The 22,688-nt window shown below is 42.1% G+C and overlaps 1 protein-coding gene and 1 long non-coding RNA gene across 4 annotated transcripts; one reads left to right on the forward strand and one right to left on the reverse strand.

Moving 5' to 3' along the window:
* Positions 1-300: 300 nt before the first annotated feature.
* LOC125740024 (alanine aminotransferase 2-like) lies at positions 301-22,647 on the reverse strand. Of its 3 annotated transcripts, none has more exons than XM_049010703.1 (13): positions 20,896-22,647; positions 20,468-20,630; positions 19,739-19,925; positions 11,511-11,600; positions 11,310-11,418; positions 8,401-8,534; positions 7,924-8,167; positions 5,083-5,162; positions 4,803-4,939; positions 3,875-4,049; positions 3,319-3,474; positions 2,792-2,904; positions 301-1,125 (listed from the first exon to the last, which is right to left on the reverse strand). In XM_049010703.1, exons 3-13 carry the CDS (start codon positions 19,877-19,879, stop codon positions 1,035-1,037), a joined length of 1,470 nt encoding a protein of 489 aa, XP_048866660.1. In that variant the 5' UTR covers positions 19,880-19,925; positions 20,468-20,630; positions 20,896-22,647; the 3' UTR covers positions 301-1,034. The 3 variants fall into 3 exon arrangements, with proteins under 3 accessions (XP_048866660.1, XP_048866659.1, XP_048866658.1); XM_049010702.1 differs by having other exon boundaries at positions 20,395-20,630; XM_049010701.1 differs by lacking the exons at positions 20,468-20,630; positions 20,896-22,647 and having other exon boundaries at positions 19,739-20,208.
* Positions 16,634-20,476, forward strand: LOC125740035 (uncharacterized). Its single transcript, XR_007397425.1, has 2 exons — positions 16,634-16,869; positions 17,362-20,476. It is a non-coding gene; the product is annotated as an uncharacterized LOC125740035 (long non-coding RNA).
* Positions 22,648-22,688: the final 41 nt, after the last annotated feature.

The following is a 22,688-nucleotide window of genomic DNA, read 5'->3' on the forward strand; positions in this document are numbered from 1 at the left end:
CTGTCAAATAAATGAATCTAAATGCAAACATAATACATCACACAAATCAGAAAAATGTGGATCTTATAGTATTACCAGAAATGCTTGATAAAAGTATTGTTAGTTCATATTTTGGTTTTTTTTCCAACGTTAATATAAATCAATATATGGCTTTAATGATATTTCCATGTAAATTTCACTACACACTTTCTTTCACAGTAACACAGTACATCATTTCTGCTCATTCATGTGTTCATGTACATATATATTTTTTCTGATAGTGCCAACAAAAAAATTTGAGTGTCAAGGAAAAGCTCTATAGAAGTGTAACACTCATTTATTCATATAAGATCATCATTCTTTGGGATTTGAATCACAGTGTTATGAAACACAATGAAAAGTGTTCTTTAAGGGTCACTCCATCCATCCATTTTCTGTACCCACTCTCCCTAATCCGGGTTGCAGGGAGTCCGGAGCCTATCCCGGGAGCTACAGGCGAAGGGCAAGGAAGGGTCCATCCTCTTCACATAATTACTTGATTTTTTTGTGTATACAGGTATTTTTCCCAGGGACAACATCAAATACTGAAATTTATGAGTGATAGGGGAAAGGCGGCATACACTTGGCAGGGTGAGAGGCTGGGGGTGTTATAAAGTATGCATGTGTATTTAGACAATTTAAACAGTATTGGAGCACAGGTGCACTTAAGGAGCAGCATTTCCAGGTATGCAAACTTTAGGATTAACTTTGGTTAAATTGCAGTACACAGGCGTACAAACACAGTATTATATCTAACTGTGTTTGTATAGTCATAGAAGACGATCCACTCGTCAAAATGATGATGATTAAGAAATTTAAAAATGCCCTTGATATTTGAAGTGGACAACACATATATAAGTAAATTTTGTAAAACATATCAAGCTAATTGCTCCAATGAGCGAACTACTAATGAACAGTGAAGGCACTGTGTAACAAAGTGCAAAACATTGGCCATCGAAGTCACGAGGCAGAAGGCACTTGGTGAGGAGATGATTGATGCCCGTTGGCTGGGAAGCTCAGGAGTACTGCTGCGTGAAGCGCAGGTGAAACTCCTTCAGTTTATTCAGTAGGATCTTCAGCTTCTCAGTGGGAGGCAAGATGGTTATTCTGGAAAGAGACATTTTCTTTAATTGGAAAAGTGCCATGCATCATCAGTTACATGTATATACACCTGCATGTCAGGTAAACATATCTTTATGGGGACCGCTCATTCATTTCCATGGGAAAAATGCTAACGCTAACTATGACAACCTTAACCCCTACCCAGCCCTAACCATAACCATAAGTAACCAAGCAAAATACAAGGGTTTTTGTATTTTTAGTTTTTTCATTGCAGTCACAGATTTTTATTAAATTGAGTTTTCCCAAAAGGGAAAAAAACACGGTATTCATCACATTGTGGGGATACTGTGTCCCCATAAATAAATATCAGATCAAAAGCCTAAAATTGAAATATGCTGCTTGCATAAGTATTCAGACCCGACACCTTAGGTACTTGTAGCACCACCTTTTCACAATGACAGCTTGCTGTCTGTTGGAGCAGGTGTTGGAGCAGGTGTTGGAGCAGGTGTTTACCAGCTTGACATTGGTTGGGAGTGATATTCATCTGCTCCTCTCGACAGATTTCCACAAGCTCATGCAGGTTTCTTGGACAGCATGTGACAATTGCAGTTTTCAGTGCACGTCACTGATTCTGATGGAATTAAGGATGGCTCTGACTGGGCTGCTCTCGGACATTCGGCTATTTGCTGAGCACTTCCATGTTGCCTTGGCTTAGGGTGTCATTCTGAAAGTCGAACATTCTATTCTATTCTATTCTATTCTGTCTTGAGTCCCCTTGCAGTTTATCATTGTATTTTTTTCTGTCACCCATCAATTCTTCAATTCTGAACAGTCCCTGCTAATGTGAAGTACATCTAGAGCATATTTGTGACCCAATGAGTCTTATAGGTGAAGTTCTACCAGCGCGACTTAAAAATCATTTCGTGGCGACGGGTCACATTTTTGCTGCTGCCAGACTTGAGTGGACACTTACCTTTTCCAACATCTTAAATTTGGTGCTGTCTAGCAAATGAGCTGAATATCTTTAAGTACGGCTTTCTTAATTGACACCCTCCCATATAGGCCAGTGTGATGCAGAGTTCTTGGTATAGATGCATATTTACTCCAATCTGGCACCAAACTGAGAGGCTCTTCCAGAGAGGCTGTATGGCTCTCAGCTTCCCTCAGAGGTCTCTTTCTTGTCTGAATGGTGAATTTTGAGGGATGGCCTTTTATAGACAGTGTCTTGGTGGATTGATAGATTGGAGGATTGACTGTTTTTGATTATTGAGCCAACACTACTCACTGAGATATCCTTCTCTATGCTTTTATCTCCAACTTATTTAGTATGATTTTTGGTCTACTTTTTCATAGTTTAGTTTCATAGTCCACTTTTTCCTTTAGATTCAGTGCTTCAAAGATAATCTCTGGATATGCCAGGATTTTTACTCAGATACAGTTGTTTTTTTTTCACTGGTACACAAGCATTGACCAGCGGTAAGGTGAATAAGTCTCTGTGTTATTTCAGTCATACTTCTGCACCTAGAACTGCCAGAGCAAAGCAACTAAATACTCATGCAAGCAGCACATTTGAGTTTTAGTGTGTTTTAGCATGTCCCGTTGCAATAAATGCTGAATAGTAAATGTACATTTGCGGAAAGTGAAGACAATCGTACGCCACTATATACACTGAAAGTTCACCACTCTGTCAATCAGACATGCTAGAGGGCACCTGAAATGGTAGGTCCCTTCTGTCTGACCAAATCCGCTTCCAGGGACCACACAGATGCCTGTCTCCTCCAACAGGTTCATGCAGTAGAACATATCTGGGGCTTGACCTTTCTCCTAAAGGTATATGAGATCAAATAAGAACACCCATCATCAGTATTATAAAAGCATCATTGTGCGCACCTACCTCATAACTACAGACAGCAATGATTGTTCCTCTTAAAAATGGCAGCCAGTATAGAATAAATGTATAAAATGTGTGGCCTCTCTGTACAAAAGAATTTAGGGTACGGTATTAATTGGCAAGTATTAATAGCTTCACATCTGATGCTGTCATGTTCTGGAGTCGTGTCAGTGTCTCTAACCAAAAAGTGACTAAAATCCCAGCGGGTATTCTGATACGGCGCCACTATATGGTCAAACAGTGTAAAAGCATGTTATTATTTCCATGCTCTAAATTTAAGCGAGAACCTATTACACCGATCACAAAGACATATGAGGAAGTCTCACAGGGATGTGCAGTGCACTGACCTTGGCTTTCTGCACAGCACGCTCTGGGATAGTGATCCGCGGAAAGGAGTACATGGCTCCCTGTACGGGGTTACACTGGATCCCCGGCACCGTGTTGAGGATCTCCTCCGTCAGTCTGGCCCTCTCCGCCAGCGTGTTGAGAGTAGCAGACTTCTCCTGCGGGTAGGGAAGACACACCAGCCGAACACCAACAACATCAGTTAATTGGCTGGTAAACATTACTCATTATCAGGCTGACTGGTTTGGCTAGTTAGGGTAGGTGCACTGTAGCACTTAAGCGAATTACCAAGCTGTATATATGAATGACATAAAAAGAACAACATTTGTATGAACGTTTAATTTATCGAAGTGATGTGTTTATCCAAAGTACAATCAAGAGCGACGGGTCAGCCAGTCTCGGGATCAATTTGGGTTAAAGGTGCTGTGGGACTATAAGCTACCTGTGGGATTTGAACCAGCAAACGTATGATGACAAGCACAGCATCCTATCTCAATGAATCGCACACTGCCCTCTATAAGGTAACTAATGCAATCAAATACTTCCTGTGATGCTGACCTTAATGAAAGTGCTGTGGGATGGATCTCCAGGCTGGGGATGGTTCACCACCAGGTCCATCATGATCTGTCCGGGAACAGGAGGGCAGAGCCGCACTGACACCAGCTTGGTCAGCTGGGCCTTCACCTCAGCATCCATGTTGATCACCTCCATATATCCTCCCCGGAAACCACACCTGTGGAAAACGGACATGAAAGCCCAGCTTGGGCTTCTCTCAGTGCCCCACGCCATCATACAAATTCGCTCAAAACTTCAAAACATCTTAGACCTTGCATAGGCCTATGGAATACGAAGGAGATGGACCTGTCTGTGTACGTACTGTATGTGTATATCTGGAATCTGTTTTTTTGAGTGCATGTGTGTGTCTGAGGCCTTGTGAGTATGTGTGCCTCTGTGGGCTGCTCTGTGTGAGGGTGTGTGAACATGTGCTTCTGTAGTTGTTGCATTATAGGAGCCAGGTTTCCCCGAAATGTGATAAAAACCTGTGACTTTTTACCTTCTGGGGACATTTTTTTGGTCCCGACAAGGATAACCCGACTTTTATAATAATCAGTGAATGCAAAAAAAAATTAAAAATTAAAACTAAAAATGCCAATTGTCTTGAATTTTGCCTAGTTACTTTTGACTAAGGTTAAGGCCGGGTAGGGGTTAAGGTAATCATTGGGCAGATTAATGTTATGCCAATAGAAATAAATGAAGAGTCCCTTCATAGATATGAATACATGGACTCTCTAGGCTGATCTATGTGTGTGTATGCATGTGTCTCTGACGGCTGCTCTGTATGCGTGTGTGTACATGCGTCTCTGTGGGCTGATCTATGTGTGTGTATGCATGTGTCTCTGGCGGCTGCTCTGTATGCGTGTGTGTACATGCGTCTCTGTGGGCTGATCTATGTGTGTAGTGTCATGTCCCCTTGCCTGTCACTCACTCTCCCATGTAGCATTTGGAGGTTGAGTGGTAGCAGACCAGCTCTAGTGTGTCTGAGTACTGTGGTCCCATCTCAAACAGCACCTTCTTGAAAGAGTGAAACTGGCAGCCGTCGGCATAGACGTTATCCTGGTACACCTGGAAGGGTGAGAGGAAGCGGGTGAGAAAGGGCGAGAGAGAGGAGAGGCTATAAAGGTGGGAGGGGAGCCGAACGTCGAGGAAGAGGCAGTGGGGGAAGCAGAGGAGGGGAGCACACTGGCCAGTTCTGCGTGACACGTTACCTCATCGGCCATCAGGAAAAGCCGCTCCTCCGCAGCGAATTTGATCACTTCCTCAATGCACTCCCTGCTCTGGACCTGACCTATCACAGATCAGAGATGCAATCTGAAAGGGGCAAAGAAGACCTAGACGATGATTTAATAAAATGATGAACTTTTCTTTATTCTATACTTCAGGTTCATGTAGTCAACAAGTAAATGACACATTTCATCCACTAAGACCAAGGCTGCATACCCCTCAGTTATTAATTTACATTTTATTTATTTCAGTTTGCTTTAAAGGGTCAAACTATCTCTGGAGCAATTGGGGTGAAGGGCCTTGCTCAGGGCTGCAGTGTTGGAATCACCCTGCCAGTTCTGAAATCTGAACTGGCAGCCTTCCAACCACAGGCACTAACCTGCTGAGACATGCACTACCAGGCATACTAGGGCTGCACAATATTTAAAAATTTGATGTGGAGTTTTTGCAATAAATATATATTTTTTATTTAATTATATACTTATAAGGCAAAATAAACTATAGCCAAACAGAACGTACTATCTACCAATAGACTACATCAAGTAAATTGGTGTTATTGCCGCGAGTTACAAATTCCTTGCCCTCACTCAATACCATCTCTATGAAATCCAAAATTTTTCCATACAGTAGACTTATGTTCGCTTGTCTCCACTTCGCTCAGTTTTGTTAAATTTCTCACAAACGTGCCACACGGTCTACGAGTGAGTCTAACAACAAGGATGAAAATCATGATTGTGTCAGAGAGTGCGTTCAGAGCTTGTGAAAATGCAGCGTCGGTAAGCTTTACATTGATTTTTGATTGAAGATATACTAGTTGATCCTGAAAATAAACAATCATTAAAATTGTAAAACTTTTTAAGTTTTGTTTCCTACGGAGTAAGAATGATTGAGCATAATGATCGCCATTCAGTGAATGTTATTGTGGGGGACCCACTGAGTGGTGAATTGGATCAGATGGTAGGGTAAGATGGCAGGCAGACCTGGTAGATCCAAAGAGACAGTCAGCAAGTACTGGGAGCATTTGGCAGAAGCCCCTGTCAGGAAGATCTTAAGCTCACCCCTCTGGCAGAACTTCTATTGCAATCCAAAGGATGTTAGAGACATTTAGCCTGAGTGGGTCATGTTCTGTGCGTCCATTTCCATTTCAACTGTACAGAGTTGTGGCTATAAGGTTGTTAGTGCCTTTTACAGTGGCAATCCCGCAATCTGTGGTGGACACCAGCAGTAAAGGGAGTCACGAGGCAGAAGAAGGTCTTCTGAGTTTGGGTGGCCTATGGGACTCTGGAGGCAGCTGCCACATACCAGTAGATCAGTCTGTCTTTCTCAATCCAACCCTTGGGGACCCCAGAGAGTCCACATTTTTGCTCCCTTCCAGCTCCCAGCCAAACAAGAACACCAAATGGCCACTTTTTCTTTGGCCGGGCAGTGTACTTCACTTACTACATTTACACGTTAATGCTACATATTGTACGGCATAAAGTGCAAAAGGGACACAAATAGACCAGATATGGCTCTGGATGTCTCAGCTGACATTCTTTTTCAACACTGCATGGAAGTCGGGGACAGTGCCTCTGGATTGACAGAATATGAACTAGAGAGTGTATTCCAACTTCAGGGGGATCGCACTCCTCAGCCTCCCTGGGAAGGTCTATGCCAGAGTACTGGACAAGAGGGTCCATCTGTTAATCACATTTTGGATCCAGGAGGAGCAACACGGATATCATCCTGGTCATGGAACATTGGACCAGCTTTTTATGCTCACAAGGATACTGGGAGGTTCATGGAAGTTTGCCCAACCAGCCTATGTGTGTTTTGTGGACTTTGAAAAGGCATATGACCATGAAGGTCCTGTGGAGGGTGCTTTTGGAGTATGGGGTGCCTGGCCAGCTGCTATGAGCCATTAGGTCACTGTACAACTGGAGTGAAAGCTTGGCTCGTATTTCCAGAAGTTAAACTCAACCAATTCACAACTTTTACAGACAAAATTTGTAAGTGCAGCCAAGGCGTGGAGAGTCTCCAGTTCAGTGACCTCAGGATCGCATCTTTGCTTCTTGCAGATGATGTGGTCCTGCTGGCTTCATCAAGCTGTGACCTCCAGCAAGCTCTGGTGCAGGTTGCAGCTGAGTGTGGAGTGGTCAGGATGAGGATCAGCACCTCCAAGACTGAGGCCATGGTAATCAAATTGAAAAGTCTGGATTGCCTCCTCCGGGGCGGAGATGAGTTATTGTCTCAAGCAGAGGAGTTTAATTGTCTCAGGATGTTGTTCAAGAGTAAGGGCTAATGCAGCATTAGCAGGCATATGGGCATTGTGCAAGTTTATTGTGGTAAACAGAGAGCTGAGTCAGAAGGTGAAGCTACCGATTTACCGGTCAATCTACATTCTTACCATCACCTATGGTGAAATGTTCAGGGTAGTGACCGAAAGAATGAGATCACATATGCTAGCAGTGGAAAAGAACTTCCTTCTCAGATCATCTGAGCTCAGTTAGGGCGAAGATCTCAGAAATTTGGGAGTGGCATAAGGTAGAGCGACTGTTCTTCCAAATTAGTTCAGATATCTGTTTAGGATATCTCCTGGATGCCTCCCTGGAGAGATGCTTTGGTCATGTCCAATCAGGAGGAGATCCTAGGGCAGATCAACTGTAGAACATGCTGGAGAGACTACATCGCTCAGCTGGCCTGGGAACTTTGTGTTATTTCCCTGGGTGAGTTGCATGACGTGGCTGGGGAGAGGGAACTACTCTACTCGGACTGCTGCCCCTGTGACCTAGACTCAGATAAGCGATGGAGAACAGATAGGTGACACAATGCAGGTGGAGGAATACCTGTGGGATTGCCAGGGTTGATGATGCAGAGGACACGGGGGTTGCAGCGCTTCCGGGCAGCCTCCAGAGAGCGCCGCAGCTCGCTGACGTCCAGGCTCCAGCATTGCTCCTCGTTCAGGTAGTAGTCGACCTGGACAGCACCCAGCTCTGCCAGCGCCGCTGAGTAGAGAGGGTACTGGGGGATGGGGATCATCACACCTGTGCGGCTCATGCCCTCACCGCACACCAGCAGCTTCAGGGTAGTCTGACGGCATGGGGAGGAGGGGGGGCTTTCATCAGCGCTAATCAACCAGCACAAAATCTGCACTTTTATTCTTGAATGTTCTGCATTGTTGGACTACATGGTTCCTTAAAACAATGAATAACGAGCCATCAGGTTGAAAAACATGGCAGAAAGCCCAAGATTATAGTACAAGGAATTTGCACACACAACACACCGACAGGGTAAGAGGAAGTGAACAGATGAGGTCATCATACCACGATGGCATCGCTGGCTCCTGTGGATAGGTAGATGTTATCGGGGTTGGAGGGGATGCCATTGTCTCGCTTCTCGATGTAACGTGCCACATCCTGGCGCACAGATTCAATACCCTGACTGGTACTGTAGGCCCCTGAGAGACAAACATGAGAATGAGCCTATAAACTAGGGTGACCAGATAATCCATGCCAGGTGGGACACTTTTAACTAGGACAGGATTCATAAACTACCATTTCAATTAAAAAGGACCTGGATTTCATTTAAGCACCGACTTCTAGCTGCGTGCTGATTGGTCAGTCTCCTATAATCACGCATGTGTCACTAAAATTAATGTTAACAGCTGGATGAGTCTCTCAATCAAGGAGACAAACCAGCCAAAGCACATGAATAACTGAACTATGCAGCCAAGCACAGGAGCCTTTCAGTTTTAGAGTAGTTTGTAAAACCTGAAGTAGCTGTGTTCTCCCTGACATGTACTTCGTTTCCACCAACATGGAGTCAGTGCTGGTGTTGGTGTTGGTGCTGGGCTGGTTCTCGTTTGGTACTGTTTGAGAACACGCCCACATTTCGACTGCTTTACAAAAATACAGAAATAACAATAAAGTGAAGATCTACATGAATTGCCTTTTTTGGATTTATTTCTATCTGTTTTGGATTTTAATATTTTTTTTTACCGCTGTCCTTTTAAGGATCAGACAATAAAAGTGTCTGCTAAAAATTGAAATTTACTGTCCAACTCATGATCTCTTTCCCACCCAAGTGCCACAGTATTTTATTCATTCAACCTCAAACATAATTATAACTTATTATTAAATTTGGAAAGACGATCGATCTTTTGCTTTCCACAAAAAAAAAAATGATGTTAATAAGTTCTGGCAAGTTGTTTCACTTCCGGCACTAGCGATATTAGACAAGATTATATTGGTTATTGATTGTATTTTCCAGCTATGTGGAACATATCGACGCGATAACCCGTCCTACTTCTGATTTTTCTGGCCCTGGGTCAGATATAAATATTCACTTTTATTGCACATAAATAGGATCCATTGCGTAATTTGTTACTGCACATGAGAAAGTAGTCTTAGTGTGTGGCACTGTTCACAAGTTTCAGTTTTCCAGGTAGTTAGTTTTATAATTGCTGATTCTGATTGGCTGGAGGCTTCACACCGAGGTCACAAGTAGAGGAAGGCTGGAAAATCAGCACTGCTCAGACCTTGATTTGCATAGCCCTGGTTTACTCCCAAGAAAGCCACCCAATTACAACTACAATATTTAGCAAAATTTTATGCTAACTCGCTGTTGTTAAGCTTGTCAGTGGAGGGAAGGCAGGAAGAGGAAAGGTACAGGGCAGGTTTGCGCAGGATGATCCCTACTTCCTGTGTAAGGCTGTAATGATACGCACATTCATTGTGTGTCGCGTTGTGTGTCCCATTTTCGGTTCAGAACGTGCAATGAAATGAATTGATGCATTTCTTGAAATAGGTTGGCGGTGTTGCCGTGAGACACAAAGCAGTGTTGATAAATCACTTGTTTTGCTCAGTATCATATCTAAAAAATCCAAAATATTTCCATGCAGCAGTTGACAGATCTTTTATGGCGACCAGTTCCCTTTTCTCCTTCATTCATAACACCCAATATTGATATTAATATTGCACATTGAATAGGCATCATCTGTGCATTTTATGCACCTCGCTGCTATATGTAAAATAATTTTGCTAGGGATCAATAAAATAAATGGAATACAGAATATTTTAGTCTAAGTCACCCAACCCTGATCTGCAATTTCCTTTACTTGTCAGTTCTTTAATATACAATATGCCTATGACACCTCCCTGGGATTTCAATATGATGGTGTCTCTGCTTAAGACATATGGCTCTTCTCCACTGGCATACAGGAAAAGTATGCTGAAGGACCTTCAGACACACTGAGGCCAGGCTTGAACCGACAACCTTCTGATGACAGGCACAGAGACTTATCTCCCATTGAGCCACACGCTGCCCCCATGCTGATGAGGGTGATGCAACCAGCTCAGTTTGGTCATGCTTTGCTGGTAAGCATAGCCACATTAGCATGGGTACGGATCAAGTATGGTTTGCTGGTAAGTACAGCCACTTTAGCATGGGTATGGATCAAGTATAGTTTGCTGGTAAGAATAGCCACGTTAGCACGGGTACGGATCAGGTATGGTTCGCTGGTAAGCACGGGTACGGATCAGGTATGGTTTGCTGGAAAGTACAGCCACGTTAGTATGGGTACGGATCAGGTATGGTTTGCTGGTAAGCACAGCCACGTTAGCACTGGTACAGATCAGGTATGGTTCGCTGGTAAGCACAGCCACGTTAGTATGGGTACGGATCAGATATGGTTCGCTGGTAAGCACAGCCACGTTAGCACGGGTACGGATAAGGTATGGATCTCATACTTTACAATGGAAAAACATCTTTTTCGTGGTACTGCTTGGGTATGGCTCGGTTCTTGGTGGCAGTGGAAAATCCTTGCAACTAAAACAAATCTACTTATAGTAATTCTGTTATCTTCCAGCTTTTTCCATTTGAATTTTCATAAAACATTTCAGATAACAGTTAACGTAAATCTATTATGTTGTTGGTGTTAAATTATTGTCAAGCACTGGTATAATGGGAAAGGTGTCTTACAAAAAAAAAAACTAATTTCATTGAATCAACGTTACACATGACCAGGTTAACCTTATAAGCTAGGAAACATAAACATTTCACACATACATAACCCTAACTCTCATTTCAAGCTTCTGAAAATGAAAGAACATCACTGGAGACTTTGACCTGCACTTTGAACTTAAATGAGAAGACTGAATCTGAGTCACTGTTACGCTGAATAATACATTTAATTTGCTATTTTTTATATTACATAGCTACACAACTCTCTCACCTATGCTACCCCCTCCACAGGACTGAAGAATCGTTTGTGCCCGATTTTTGGCGTCCTCTGGAAACTGGGAGCTGTTTAAGAGTTCCGGATAGGCGCACAGTGCCATGACCTAGCAGGGAAATAAATAGAAAACCATAAAAAGCAGAGCATTTATTGATTGCATTGCTGACTGTGGACTGGAGCAGAGGGGAATGGGCAGACCTGTCGGAAGAAGGTGATTGGTTGCTGGCCCATGGCATGTGCGTCACCAATGTTTGCCTTGATGACTTCGGTGAAGGGCTTCTTCGCACCCTAAAAGTGAAGGCAAGAAGGGCTGTGACATTCCGTGGCGCTACTCCAAATCTGTCACCCATTATTATCCTTGGAAAATGAACCCAGCCTAACAGCTCACAGGCATGTCAGAAGGTCAACTGTGTTTTCAGATGAACAAGTAAAATAACGGGCCTAGATTGTACAGCTATTTGACAAAACATTCTTATGTTTCTATGCCATCCGTGCTGTCCACAATACTCCTTTCACTTTATCTGTGACATATGCAATAAATTAATTAAACTGCATTCATTGCAAAGATTATGATATTAATTTGGCCTCAGCTGTTATAAAACCTCATAGATAATACAATGACATTGGGGCTATAATTCTGTGTCCTGTCTGCCATTTAACCCACCCAATTTCCCTCACCGCTGAAATGGATGTGAATGAACTCGCATGCATGTTCAGTAACAACTGCTAAATTACACCACTATCACGTATTATAGCTGTTATCATGCACCACTGACGATCTTTAAACTCCTTTTATTAAATGAGGGTGAGTGAGACAGATCCTTTGCCAGGTTGGACGTGCCGACCCCTTGTAGCTGCGCTTGCATACCGTGGCTCCCTCTCCTGAAGTCACCCTAGTATTTGCAGCAACCATGCGATACACCAATGTGTTTTTTGATTGGAGCACCAGCACACCATGTATGGCAAATAAATAACTCACTGAGTGATTTAACTAATTAAGTTAATCACTTAAGTGGGGTGCCCCTTAAGAAGCGGTGCTCATCTAGCTATTTAACAAGATATTAGTAACTTTTTGGAAAGCACAAGAAATTCTTGTAAATCCTTATTGTGTCCCTGTTAATTTCTAATGTTACATTTTTATTTTTTTTCCCTCCAAGCAAATATACACATGCTACCCATAAAAACAGCTTTAAACATTTTCTTTGACTATCTAAGACGTTTTCCACAGCACTGAATATATACAAATATTATTGCATCATTGAGATGAGCCAGATTACAATCACATCATTGAGATGAGGGTTCGAATCCATGCACCAACATACAGAGCAGCATGATTTATAGAAAATCAGACCTAACGGGCTTAACAAATTCCGCCCATATTTTGTAAAAGGTATCCCTCTGCACTTTAAGAGAGAAAGGCAGTTTTTCCATTGTATAAATTCCTTGCAACACATTTATCCAATCCTTAGTTGTCGGGTGGTTCAGGTTTGATCCACCTCCTCCAGAGGGCCTTTTTACTCGCAGCCAGTAAGATGTACAGACGTTTTTTATCGTTAGGGTTCAATTTATCCACCGGTATGTTACACAGAAATATGGTTTCAGAGGTTAAAGGAGAACACAAATGAGAAGACATTCTGTATATGTTCCTGGATTTGAGACCAGTACTGATGAATGGCTTGGCAATCCCAGAAAATATGAAAATGATTGGCACCATTTCCCCCACATCTAAATATGAATGTTTTATAGTATTAATTTGGCATCGACATCGAGGTCCCACTGCTGGTACGTATCAGTATCAGAGTCAATATTTTGGTATCGATCCAACTCTAACATACAGTATAGCTAGACAGTATGCAGGTTCACAAGGCCGGTGGCTCAGGAACTGGAATTGAGCTTTTAATGTTTCTACTTTAAATGCCAAGGATGCCAGTATGAGAAGTTCAGAGAACTACTTCGATGAGGTAACAGGTGTAAGAAGGTGTAAGAGGAGGAACATTCCCTGCCTCAAATTCCCCGTTGGGGCAGTATTCCTAGCTGTGTTTTTCTTTCCCCTAATGAAATAATAGTGATGTCCTTGTGAGCGTAATCACACGACTGCCTGGTTAACATTCATTAAGCCACAGTCTAGGCCATTCATTAAGCCTGGCCTTTTCCCACTGTGAGGGCGCATCGCACAGCCTGTTATAACAGAAAACCAAACAATTTGATGATTATATATATATATATATATATATATATATATATATATATATATATATATATATATATATATATATATGTGCTGAATAAAAACAAATCTGTTAACCAATCGGCATATGGTATGAGATCACTGCCTTCCTAAGTCAATCGATATATGGTACCAGGACTCTGTTTCCACTGCACGGTTCCCGGAGAGTCGGTGCATGGCACTAGGTTACTGTCTTCTCCCTGGCTGTCTAGCATTTTACGTTCCCTCTCTTCCTTTGTTCATCGGTGACAGATTCAATTGTCCTCTGCTGTGTACATAGCACGTTGATGCCTTACATGCGACAGAATGGCTGAGGGTCTGGCCTTTTCTACTCGCACAGTGTTCACCCTGGAATTTATGGGGTACGATGCCATGCGAATCATCCTGTTTGTATATAGAACACTTGTGTTATTTCGGAGACTGGCAGCTTCATGTCACGTTTTTTATGCTGCTGCTTAGCATGGAATGCTAACAGTAACGATAGCCTGTTAGACTATTATCAGACCCAAACGCAGGGGTGAATAAGAAGCACGGTTCATGTCAACGTGTTTTAATTTAGCAGAAGCTTTTATTCTAAGCGATGGACAATTGAGAAAGGAGGGTCAGTCAGTCCCTGGAGCAACTGAATCTTTCCGGTTCTTATACCCTGTTCAGTTTACAGCTTAACAATGGCTAAATCTTTCCCATTATTATATCCTGTTCACTTAATATGTGAATAGACACTATGCATTGTTCCCGACTGTGAAACCAAATGAGGCTTTGGCCCTAAGACGCTGCTCAGGACTTTAACCACAATTAAAAGGAGTAGATCCCGGACATGCCTGGGTCCAGTTATCCAACGCTGTGTCCTGACTGTGAACCAGAACGAGATGCACTCAATACCACCATAATTTTTTTTTAAATAGTTATATCTGGAGGCAGTATGGGATATGCTGATACTATGTTCAGTTTTATCAAAAGTACATGTGTATCAAAATTGATGACCAGTTTATCAAACAATTGATTTTCACAAGTAACTCGGAGTTATAACAATTCATAAACCACGAATGTTTGTAGCTCACCAAAAACATTCTGCCTCAAAAAACATGACTGATGTCTACAGAGCACATCAATTGGGCTGCTGCTAGAATATCATTCATTTTCAACCAATCAAGTAAAGCAGAGAAGATAATAGGACAAGATGGGTGTGTTTTACATACAAACACTAAAGTTCAAGGGTACAAAGCCTGAGCTTAGAGGTTTTCAACTCCTGTACATTCCTACCCTGGGGACGTGGCCCTCATGCACTTCTATTAATATTTATACTTCCAAGACTTCAAAAAGTCTGTGTTCATTAACAAAATCAAAAAGTTCTGACACAGCAGCCTTCCTGACCACTGACCAAAAACGATTTCACCTAAATTTAGCTTCTCTCTCGTCCCCTATTGCAGTGTTACACAAAGACCCAACGGACAATCAAGCTCCTTCTCTATTGTTAGTCCGGTAAAGGGAGAATTGAGCTGGTGTGAATGGGACTGGTCTTTGTGCTGGTGAGGCATCAGAGGGATTTATAAATCTGCAGGCTGTAATAGCAGACTGACGGCAGTCCAGGCTCAATAAGTAAATCCTACACATTTACACAAGAACCTGTTTTCCATGTGTATTGTATGACATAAATGATACAATCCATACACACTTCACCTTAGGCTTTATAATCTGGTAAACGCAAAAATGCGAAAATGAGGTTTCATTACCTAAGGCTGTGTTTGCTGTACAGCTTCATTGTAGGACGCATTATTCTCCACAAAATGAATAAGATGGAAATAAATCAACAAGCTATCAGCTAGGCATGCAACTAGACATGCGACTTAGGTTTTCTGTGCTCTGCATTATTTTTCAAACAATTTTTATACATTTTGTTGTTGTTACTGTATTTTTTTAAGTGAACAGAACTTCAGGGATCTCCTAAGCACCTACCCAGTATTAGGTTGGGGGTGCGGGGTCCTGAAGGCTATCACAAGAAATTCACCTAACAGAATGCAGGAGGACACAGAGGTAGAACATGCAAAGTCCACACACACACACACACACACACGCACACACACACACACAGATGTATATGTACACTTGTGATCATTACTATAATTTGCTTCCTGCATGCGCGACTCATTCCCATCTCTATAATTAAATATAAACCTTCCCCGTATGTTACACCACCAGCTTCTTTCCTCTCCCATTGTTGCTAATGTTCTCACAATGATCCCGCTGTTCCCTGCTGGACACACAGACCCTCCCTCTCTTTTTGTGCTTATTCCTATTACTGTTATCCTTCCCTGTACTGCTCCCCTCCTCCACACCTATGCATGAACAATATTAGTAACAGGAGTTAGCATTACTTGTAATATTAGCATATGAGCGAATGCGGGATGCCCACGATGAGAGGCTTAAACCACAGGGGCTCTTTCATACATTAAACATCTTATAAAACACGCAGTTTTAAGTTGACTTTCAGATTAGCATGACATGTAAACACAAAATAGAGATGTGTCCACTTTCTGGAAATGACAAAACAGCAAACCACAACTGTCACTGTGGTACTTCAGGTCAAGGTGAAGCCTCACTTGTTTGTGGAAAATTCTGTGTGAAAGCCTTTTGTCCTTGCCACGTAACATGAGCAAATAGAAAACGCAGGTATCGTGTTTAACTTTGTGTAGTGAAATGGGAAGAGTTCTAAATGGGAGAGGCTACGTGCAGCCAATCCCCGTATATTTACTTAACTCCTATGCCATGTTATGCAATGTTGAGCAGAGACCTGTTGGGGAGGAACCACCCCCACCTTCAATATTAACTCACTCATTAGGCAGAACATGCGTTCCAGCCCTATGGATATTGACAAATTCATAATCACTCACAGACAGCAGACATTTAAATATTAAAATCAGTCAAAGATGGCTTACTTTTGCGAAATTTCTAGGGCTTCTTGAATATTTCGCCCAGACTTGTCACTTCCTTCTCCCTCCCAGCTAAAACTGTCACATTTCGACAGCTTCAGTGTTTCATCACAAGCCAAGAGCAAAAAAACCCCTTCCAGTTTGATCATTACAACACTGCTTGCTGAACAGGCACATCACTCTGGTTCAGTCAACCCAAAATTTCTGGAACTCTGCAAAAGCGACCAACCCCCCCATCTTCTGGAGTACTTTTGTTCCCTGTAATGACTGCTGCTCAGCTGGTTTTTGAGAATGGATTGGTACAGAGGTGCCGGAAGCGAGCCCCCGCCCACCCCCACCCCAGATTAGTGGAAGGGGGGATATGGGATTTCACATACCTCCTTTCCATACACCAGAACAGGTAAGTCTATAGATGACTCTGGATTCAGATTTTGCATCCAATTACAGCTCACCTTTGCAAATACGGTGGATTGGCAGCCAGAAAAGCCCAGTGATCTTTGCCATCAAGCCGTCCTCCAGCCAGTACAGTGTACAGGACATTTAAAATGCCTTTTACAGTTCTTGGAAACATTTTTTTCCAAAGGAATTTGTATGTTAAATAGAAAGGCATTTCGTCCTGTCTAGGCAAATATCCTGTATAGGAAAAACGACTAATTAATGCTTTGTCATGTGTGCTAGTCAAGTTTTAATTGTTGAAATAAGCTGATGTTTAGGTTGCCATTCTTTTGGTAACTGTACCGGAAGAAGATTTGATGCATAACATTTCCATTCTCATTAAATTACAACTTCTTATGAAGTTAAAGATTAATACTTCTACTTGCAATCGTATGTCAGAAGAGCCAAACAAGCGAATAAAGTTCTTCTGTCACAAAATCACATTTCTACCCGACAGGTCAGCATCAAAAACTAAGAACATATGGTAAGTTCAGAATAGGTTACAGATTACTGCTGAACACTGAAAAATACAGTGGAATCTCCAATGAATTAAAGAGGCTTTGCTGTCAAAGAGTAACTCATACTAACCACAGTTTAATGTGTGACAGAATCATCTGGCGTTCCAAAGTCGAAAAGGTGCTTCTCTCATCAAAGGTTTGTCTGAGGTTAGTGTGACTCTTATTCTCACTGCAGACTGCCAGGCTTTGCAGCAGAAGACAGCATTTGAGGCCGTAAGAAAAGGACAGAGACGTGAAACATCTTGGCTTTTGACTCCTGGAGTTGTGCACAAGAACTTGGGAACATACACAGCTTTCTGATCTATCATAGAAATTCAAAAGTCCTTTTAAGAGAAGTTTCGCAGCTCTAGTACACAGATATGCTAGGGAAAGGTTATGGTGTGGGGGAGGGGATGTCACACAACCTGGCACTCAGAGTTCCTCCATACAGCTTCAAGTACTGAGGTTTACTGGAGGGAGTAAAATTCTGTGGACCTGGTGTAACGACTCATAATTGATAAAGTGGTAAAGGCAGTGGAGCACGTGACCTTCAGACTCATAATGGAACAAGAAACAACCATGATTGGGCAGAAAACCAACTTGCTGTTACCTTGAAATTAGCCCTACATGTGTGTAGCAATTCAAGTGAAGTGTTGTCTTCTGAAGAAGCCCACGATATGCACAAACCTGACCAAAAAAAGACCCTAACATCGGTTTTGCCAACCTAAGCACAAGAATCAAACAAGACACAACCGTTTATGCGGCTCATTAGTGTCACAAGACAACTTGTGATTGACGATGCAACTTTTACTTGCTATACACTATTCTATATACTACATACAAGGAGGGTGGTGACTGTAGTATCAATTTGGAATTCTTTACAACACTGTAGCATTCAAACAAATGTAACCAAATAACTTATACTGACAGAGATATGATTATACATAAAGCCCAAAGTCAACATCATTTTTCAATAATCGTAAGTGTTACGACTTATGTTTAGCCAACTTTGTGAGATAGGAATGTGCTTGGGTTAGCCCTTCTGTTAAACTCGTACATAAAATTAGAATCAAGATTTACTCCTTTCCCGGGTCTAGAAATCCCATTAGTCATGAATCCATTGCTGTTGACATTTTTGTACACACTGTGGTGTTAAAACACTGTGAAATGGAAGGAATGTTTAAAGGAAGCATTAGAAATAACTCATATGAATGTGTTCATCCTTGTGATTACCCAGCAGAAGGAATAGTTTTACGGCACAGTTATAGCACAGAAGCAGTTTTATATCATGACTGACAATTACCCGAATGGCACATAAACAGCCCCCTTTCTATATATCAGCGCATATACAGCATGTCGACGTAACCCTGCATCCTACCTAACCTTCCCCACCACGCTTTCGATATTTGGCAAGAGTTTTGCAAAAGCCGCAGACGGCGCACAAAAAGTTTAGTAACTCACAAATGCATAAAATATATTTAGAGTGCTGGTCAGGAGAACACCAGACGTGTTTACAGCAGCCTCTGGCATGATATCTTGCAGTGATTTTTGTATTTTGCACTAAATTACACTTACATCAGAAATGCTTTGTTTCGTTCACCAAAAAAATGTACACGGTTTTTCCATATCGCTGGGGGCCATGCCCCTGACCCCCATGATGCGGAAGGGACGACTGTACTTTTTGAGGGTGACACGGGTGGATTCAACTCCTGCAACCAACTCTGTGTACACAGGTTTTGCACATTCTTCCTCCTTACCTGTGTACTCGTGTGTTTTTACCGGGATACCTCGCCAGGGTTCCCATATCTCACTGCACTGCTGTGACACGCACACTTCCAGACTCTCACGCTCACGCAGGAAGTTTTACAGCCAATTTATATTATTCCAATTTAAGCCTAAAATTAGCTACATTAAAAACACTGGGGTAGTTTGCAAATCCTACAGACAAATTTGTAAGGTAATAAAACTGTTACATACATGTAAATGCATGTGCGTGTGTGTGCAGGCATGAAAATTTAAAATCTCACTCTAAAACTAACCAAAATTGGCAACCTTGTCTCTCATAGGCAAGTTTCTAAATTGCCCACGATAAGTACCTTGCTATAGTCAAGGAGCTCTCCAGTCTGGCACTTACCGGCATGCCTCATGCTGGATTTTTTAAAACTTTTTCTGGAACTCTGCATTCGTTAGTCTTATAATTAACCTGTTCATATACCAAAATCCTGTAATAGTTCAAATTCCAATTTATATCAACCATATCCATATGCACCTTTTCATTGGCGGGAATTATCAGGATTTAATAAATAAACAAACAAACAAACAAACAAAGATCAGTACCTCCTTCAGCTCTTTCTCGATCTGCACCGCCCGTTGCACAATGGGACCCCTCACGGCGTATTCAACCCTCTTAATTCGTGGGTTCATCGTGTCTACGGTGAGCACCTTCCCCCGGCGGGACGCCACGCCGTTCTCGGACATCTTATAGCTGATTGACCGGCGTGTCGCGGACAGCCACCAAGGAGCCCTGCCAAACGAAAGTGACAGCGGAGCTGGGACCGGCATCGCGGGTGTGCGAAGTGGCCGCTGCCGCGCAGCAGAGTGCAGGATCCCACACAGCCCCCGCAGAGTAACAGACCACGCTTCTCTAAAAGAAAACATTAGTGCTGCCAAGTAACTTTAAGTATTAACTTGGCTCCTGCGTGTTTAGCATTAAAATACCGCCAGCTGTGCATGAGATGCAAGTGTCCAGCACGGTGCTTCAGTAAGCACACCTTCATGAACTGTCTTTCGTTGTGTAACTATCTTTATCCGAAAAACCTAAACAGACCTTTGTACCTTACCATGCAGATTTCACAAGATGCCCGCCAACAGTTATTTTCATTTACTTGATAGTCATTATCTGTTTTTATTATGCAATATTACTTTCCGCTACAATGCATTTTTTACACTCACGCTTTTCCGCTCTGCCTGTACAGCTGAAGCGAACTACATACCCAGAAATAGTCAAGATTGATCTTCAGACTTAGCAGAAGACAGATGCGGACAGTAGGAAGAGTACAAATGCACCTCTGCTCGGCTCCTCGAAAAAAATGACACTCTTCATTAAGGTGGAGACTATAGGCTCGTTTATGGTGCACAAGGATGACGACTCCTCCTCTTTGGATGCCAGCCACCGCAAAGAGTTGTTTGCCCGGCAAGAAGCGTGAGATTGAGGACAGGAGAGCTGTACCTGGAGTTTGAACAAAGGCGGAGGAAGCAATGTAGAGGTCATTGTTCGAAACGATTACTCTATCAAGGTGAAGTGGAAAAAGAAAAGCATTTGTTTTTCAGGATACCACACAATCTATTGATGATTTGTATTAAGTGCACTTAATGGCCCTATTGTACTAATATAATATAATTTGCGATTGCAAACGACTTTGTATTAGTAAAGCAATAAGAAGAGAGAAACAAACGTGTTTAGAATCATTTGTAGCTCATAATTACATTTTTACCTGGGTCTGTTTTGCTCTGTTATTTCTTCGTAGCTCATTACAGTAGGACAAGGGCGGGGGATGAGGCAGGCCTTTGGAGCGATCTGTGCATTTCTGTGTGTTGTCATTGTCAAGAGTATTCAGACGCTGCCTCTAGGCTACAGAGGTGTTGCCATCCCACCGAGGGTGGATCCAGAATGCCTTCGGAAGGTGTCGGTTTCCAGCACTCTTCGTGAAATGGAAAACAACCGATAAACACAATAATTAGATATCAAAATGGTTGATTAGTTTATACCATGCTTTTTCATTAATCAATTTGAATGAGTTTTATTTAATTGGAACACACTGCAAATAAATACGATTGGACAGTAAAAACACTTAAGGAGGATTAAGCCTGTCGTGACGGGAATTCCCCATTTCAGACACAAAGACACATGACGGTAAACAATAGGAAGGCGAAGGCACGCAGTGTCCAGCTGTCACGTGACCTTTGTTTTCATACATTAATGCATGTACATAACGTGTGTTTTGTGTGTTTACATTCGTCCAATAGCTTTTCCTAAATGGGGTCTCGAGGGGAGGGCTGGAGCCTATCCCAGACACCACAACTTATACGGCCGTAGAACACATTTACTTTTATCGTTACAAGTATTGTTATTTTAATTTAGGTTTGTATGCTAGAATACTCAATACCAAAGCAGTTCGAGTTAGCCTTTTTAATACCACGCGTGACATTTTTCAAGATACAAATAGCAAAAAAGCATTAAAATCTGAATGAAAACGTGTCTTTTTCATGCATACTTAAGGCATATTTATTTACATTCCTAATGTTATTCAGAACCTGATATTGAGTAACAATACATACTCCAGCAGGAAGGGCTAGAATACAAGGTATCAGTGGAAATACCAGAGTCTGTCTGTCATGTCACACAGAGAGCAAATTGGAATCAGGTTCCCTATTAATAGTTTTAACTGTATTTCACCAATATTCATTTGTAAGAAAGTAAATGTTTAAATACAGTAAGATATTGTATATTAAGCATATTATATGCAATAAATATTTATGTATCACTACCAAGCCACAGTAATGACAATGATTGAGGTATTTGTATAATGAGAAAGACTAACCAAACAGACTAAAATGTTTCTTGTTACTATGGCTAGGAAGTTTTTTACATACTAAAACAGTGAGATAGTACTCCATTTTATTACCTGACAATTAAATCATAAATTCATAATCGCCATTGCGGTCATTAAACCTTGACCAGTTTCCTGGAATTATTAGACTCCCCCCTTACTCAAACAAAATTAAATGGTGTGAATAATAAATGATAATGGGTGCAGCCTTGTCACATGTTATTTGAAACAAGAGAGAGCCCACAGCTCCACACTTACTGAGGACTGGAAGGAACGATTATTTCAACTAGGTCATGATATTTGCAAATTTAAAGAAGCTGCTTTGTAATGGACTGGCCCTCAGTTCGGGGCATCTGCCAGCTGTGAGAACTACGCTGCCTTGGTTTAAATAAAATAATAATAGACATTTTATTGACCTCCATGGAGAAATTCTCTTTACACCTCCCCCAAGGTGTGCTCTAGATGACAGCAAGCTGGCTGAAAAGGTCACCCCCCCATAGCGCCACCCAGGGACCTGGGGGTTAAGGGCCTTTGCTCCAGGAGCCATAGATGTGTCTATGGGGGCTCAAACCAGCAACCTTCAGCTCATAGGCAAAGAAGTGTAGCCTCCTGAGCCACACACTAACTATCCAGTGTAATGACATGAAAAATTGTGTTTAGTTTCTTTAAATGCAGAA

This window comes from Brienomyrus brachyistius, chromosome 4 (genome assembly GCF_023856365.1).
Source record: "Brienomyrus brachyistius isolate T26 chromosome 4, BBRACH_0.4, whole genome shotgun sequence".
Taxonomy (NCBI): domain Eukaryota; kingdom Metazoa; phylum Chordata; class Actinopteri; order Osteoglossiformes; family Mormyridae; genus Brienomyrus; species Brienomyrus brachyistius.

Excerpts from the sequence above, each read along its gene's own strand:
- LOC125740024 (XM_049010701.1), bottom strand. The coding sequence starts at position 20,059 with ATGTTTTCTTTTAGAGAAGCGTGGTCTGTTACTCTGCGGGGGCTGTGT. Across the intron at positions 11,601-19,738 it reads TCGAGAAAGAGCTGAAGGAG|GGTGCGAAGAAGCCCTTCAC; the intron begins GTACTGATCTTT and ends CTTCACTTTTAG. Across the intron at positions 8,535-11,309 it reads CTGTGGAGGGGGTAGCATAG|GGGCCTACAGTACCAGTCAG; the intron begins GTGAGAGAGTTG and ends TTTGTCTCTCAG.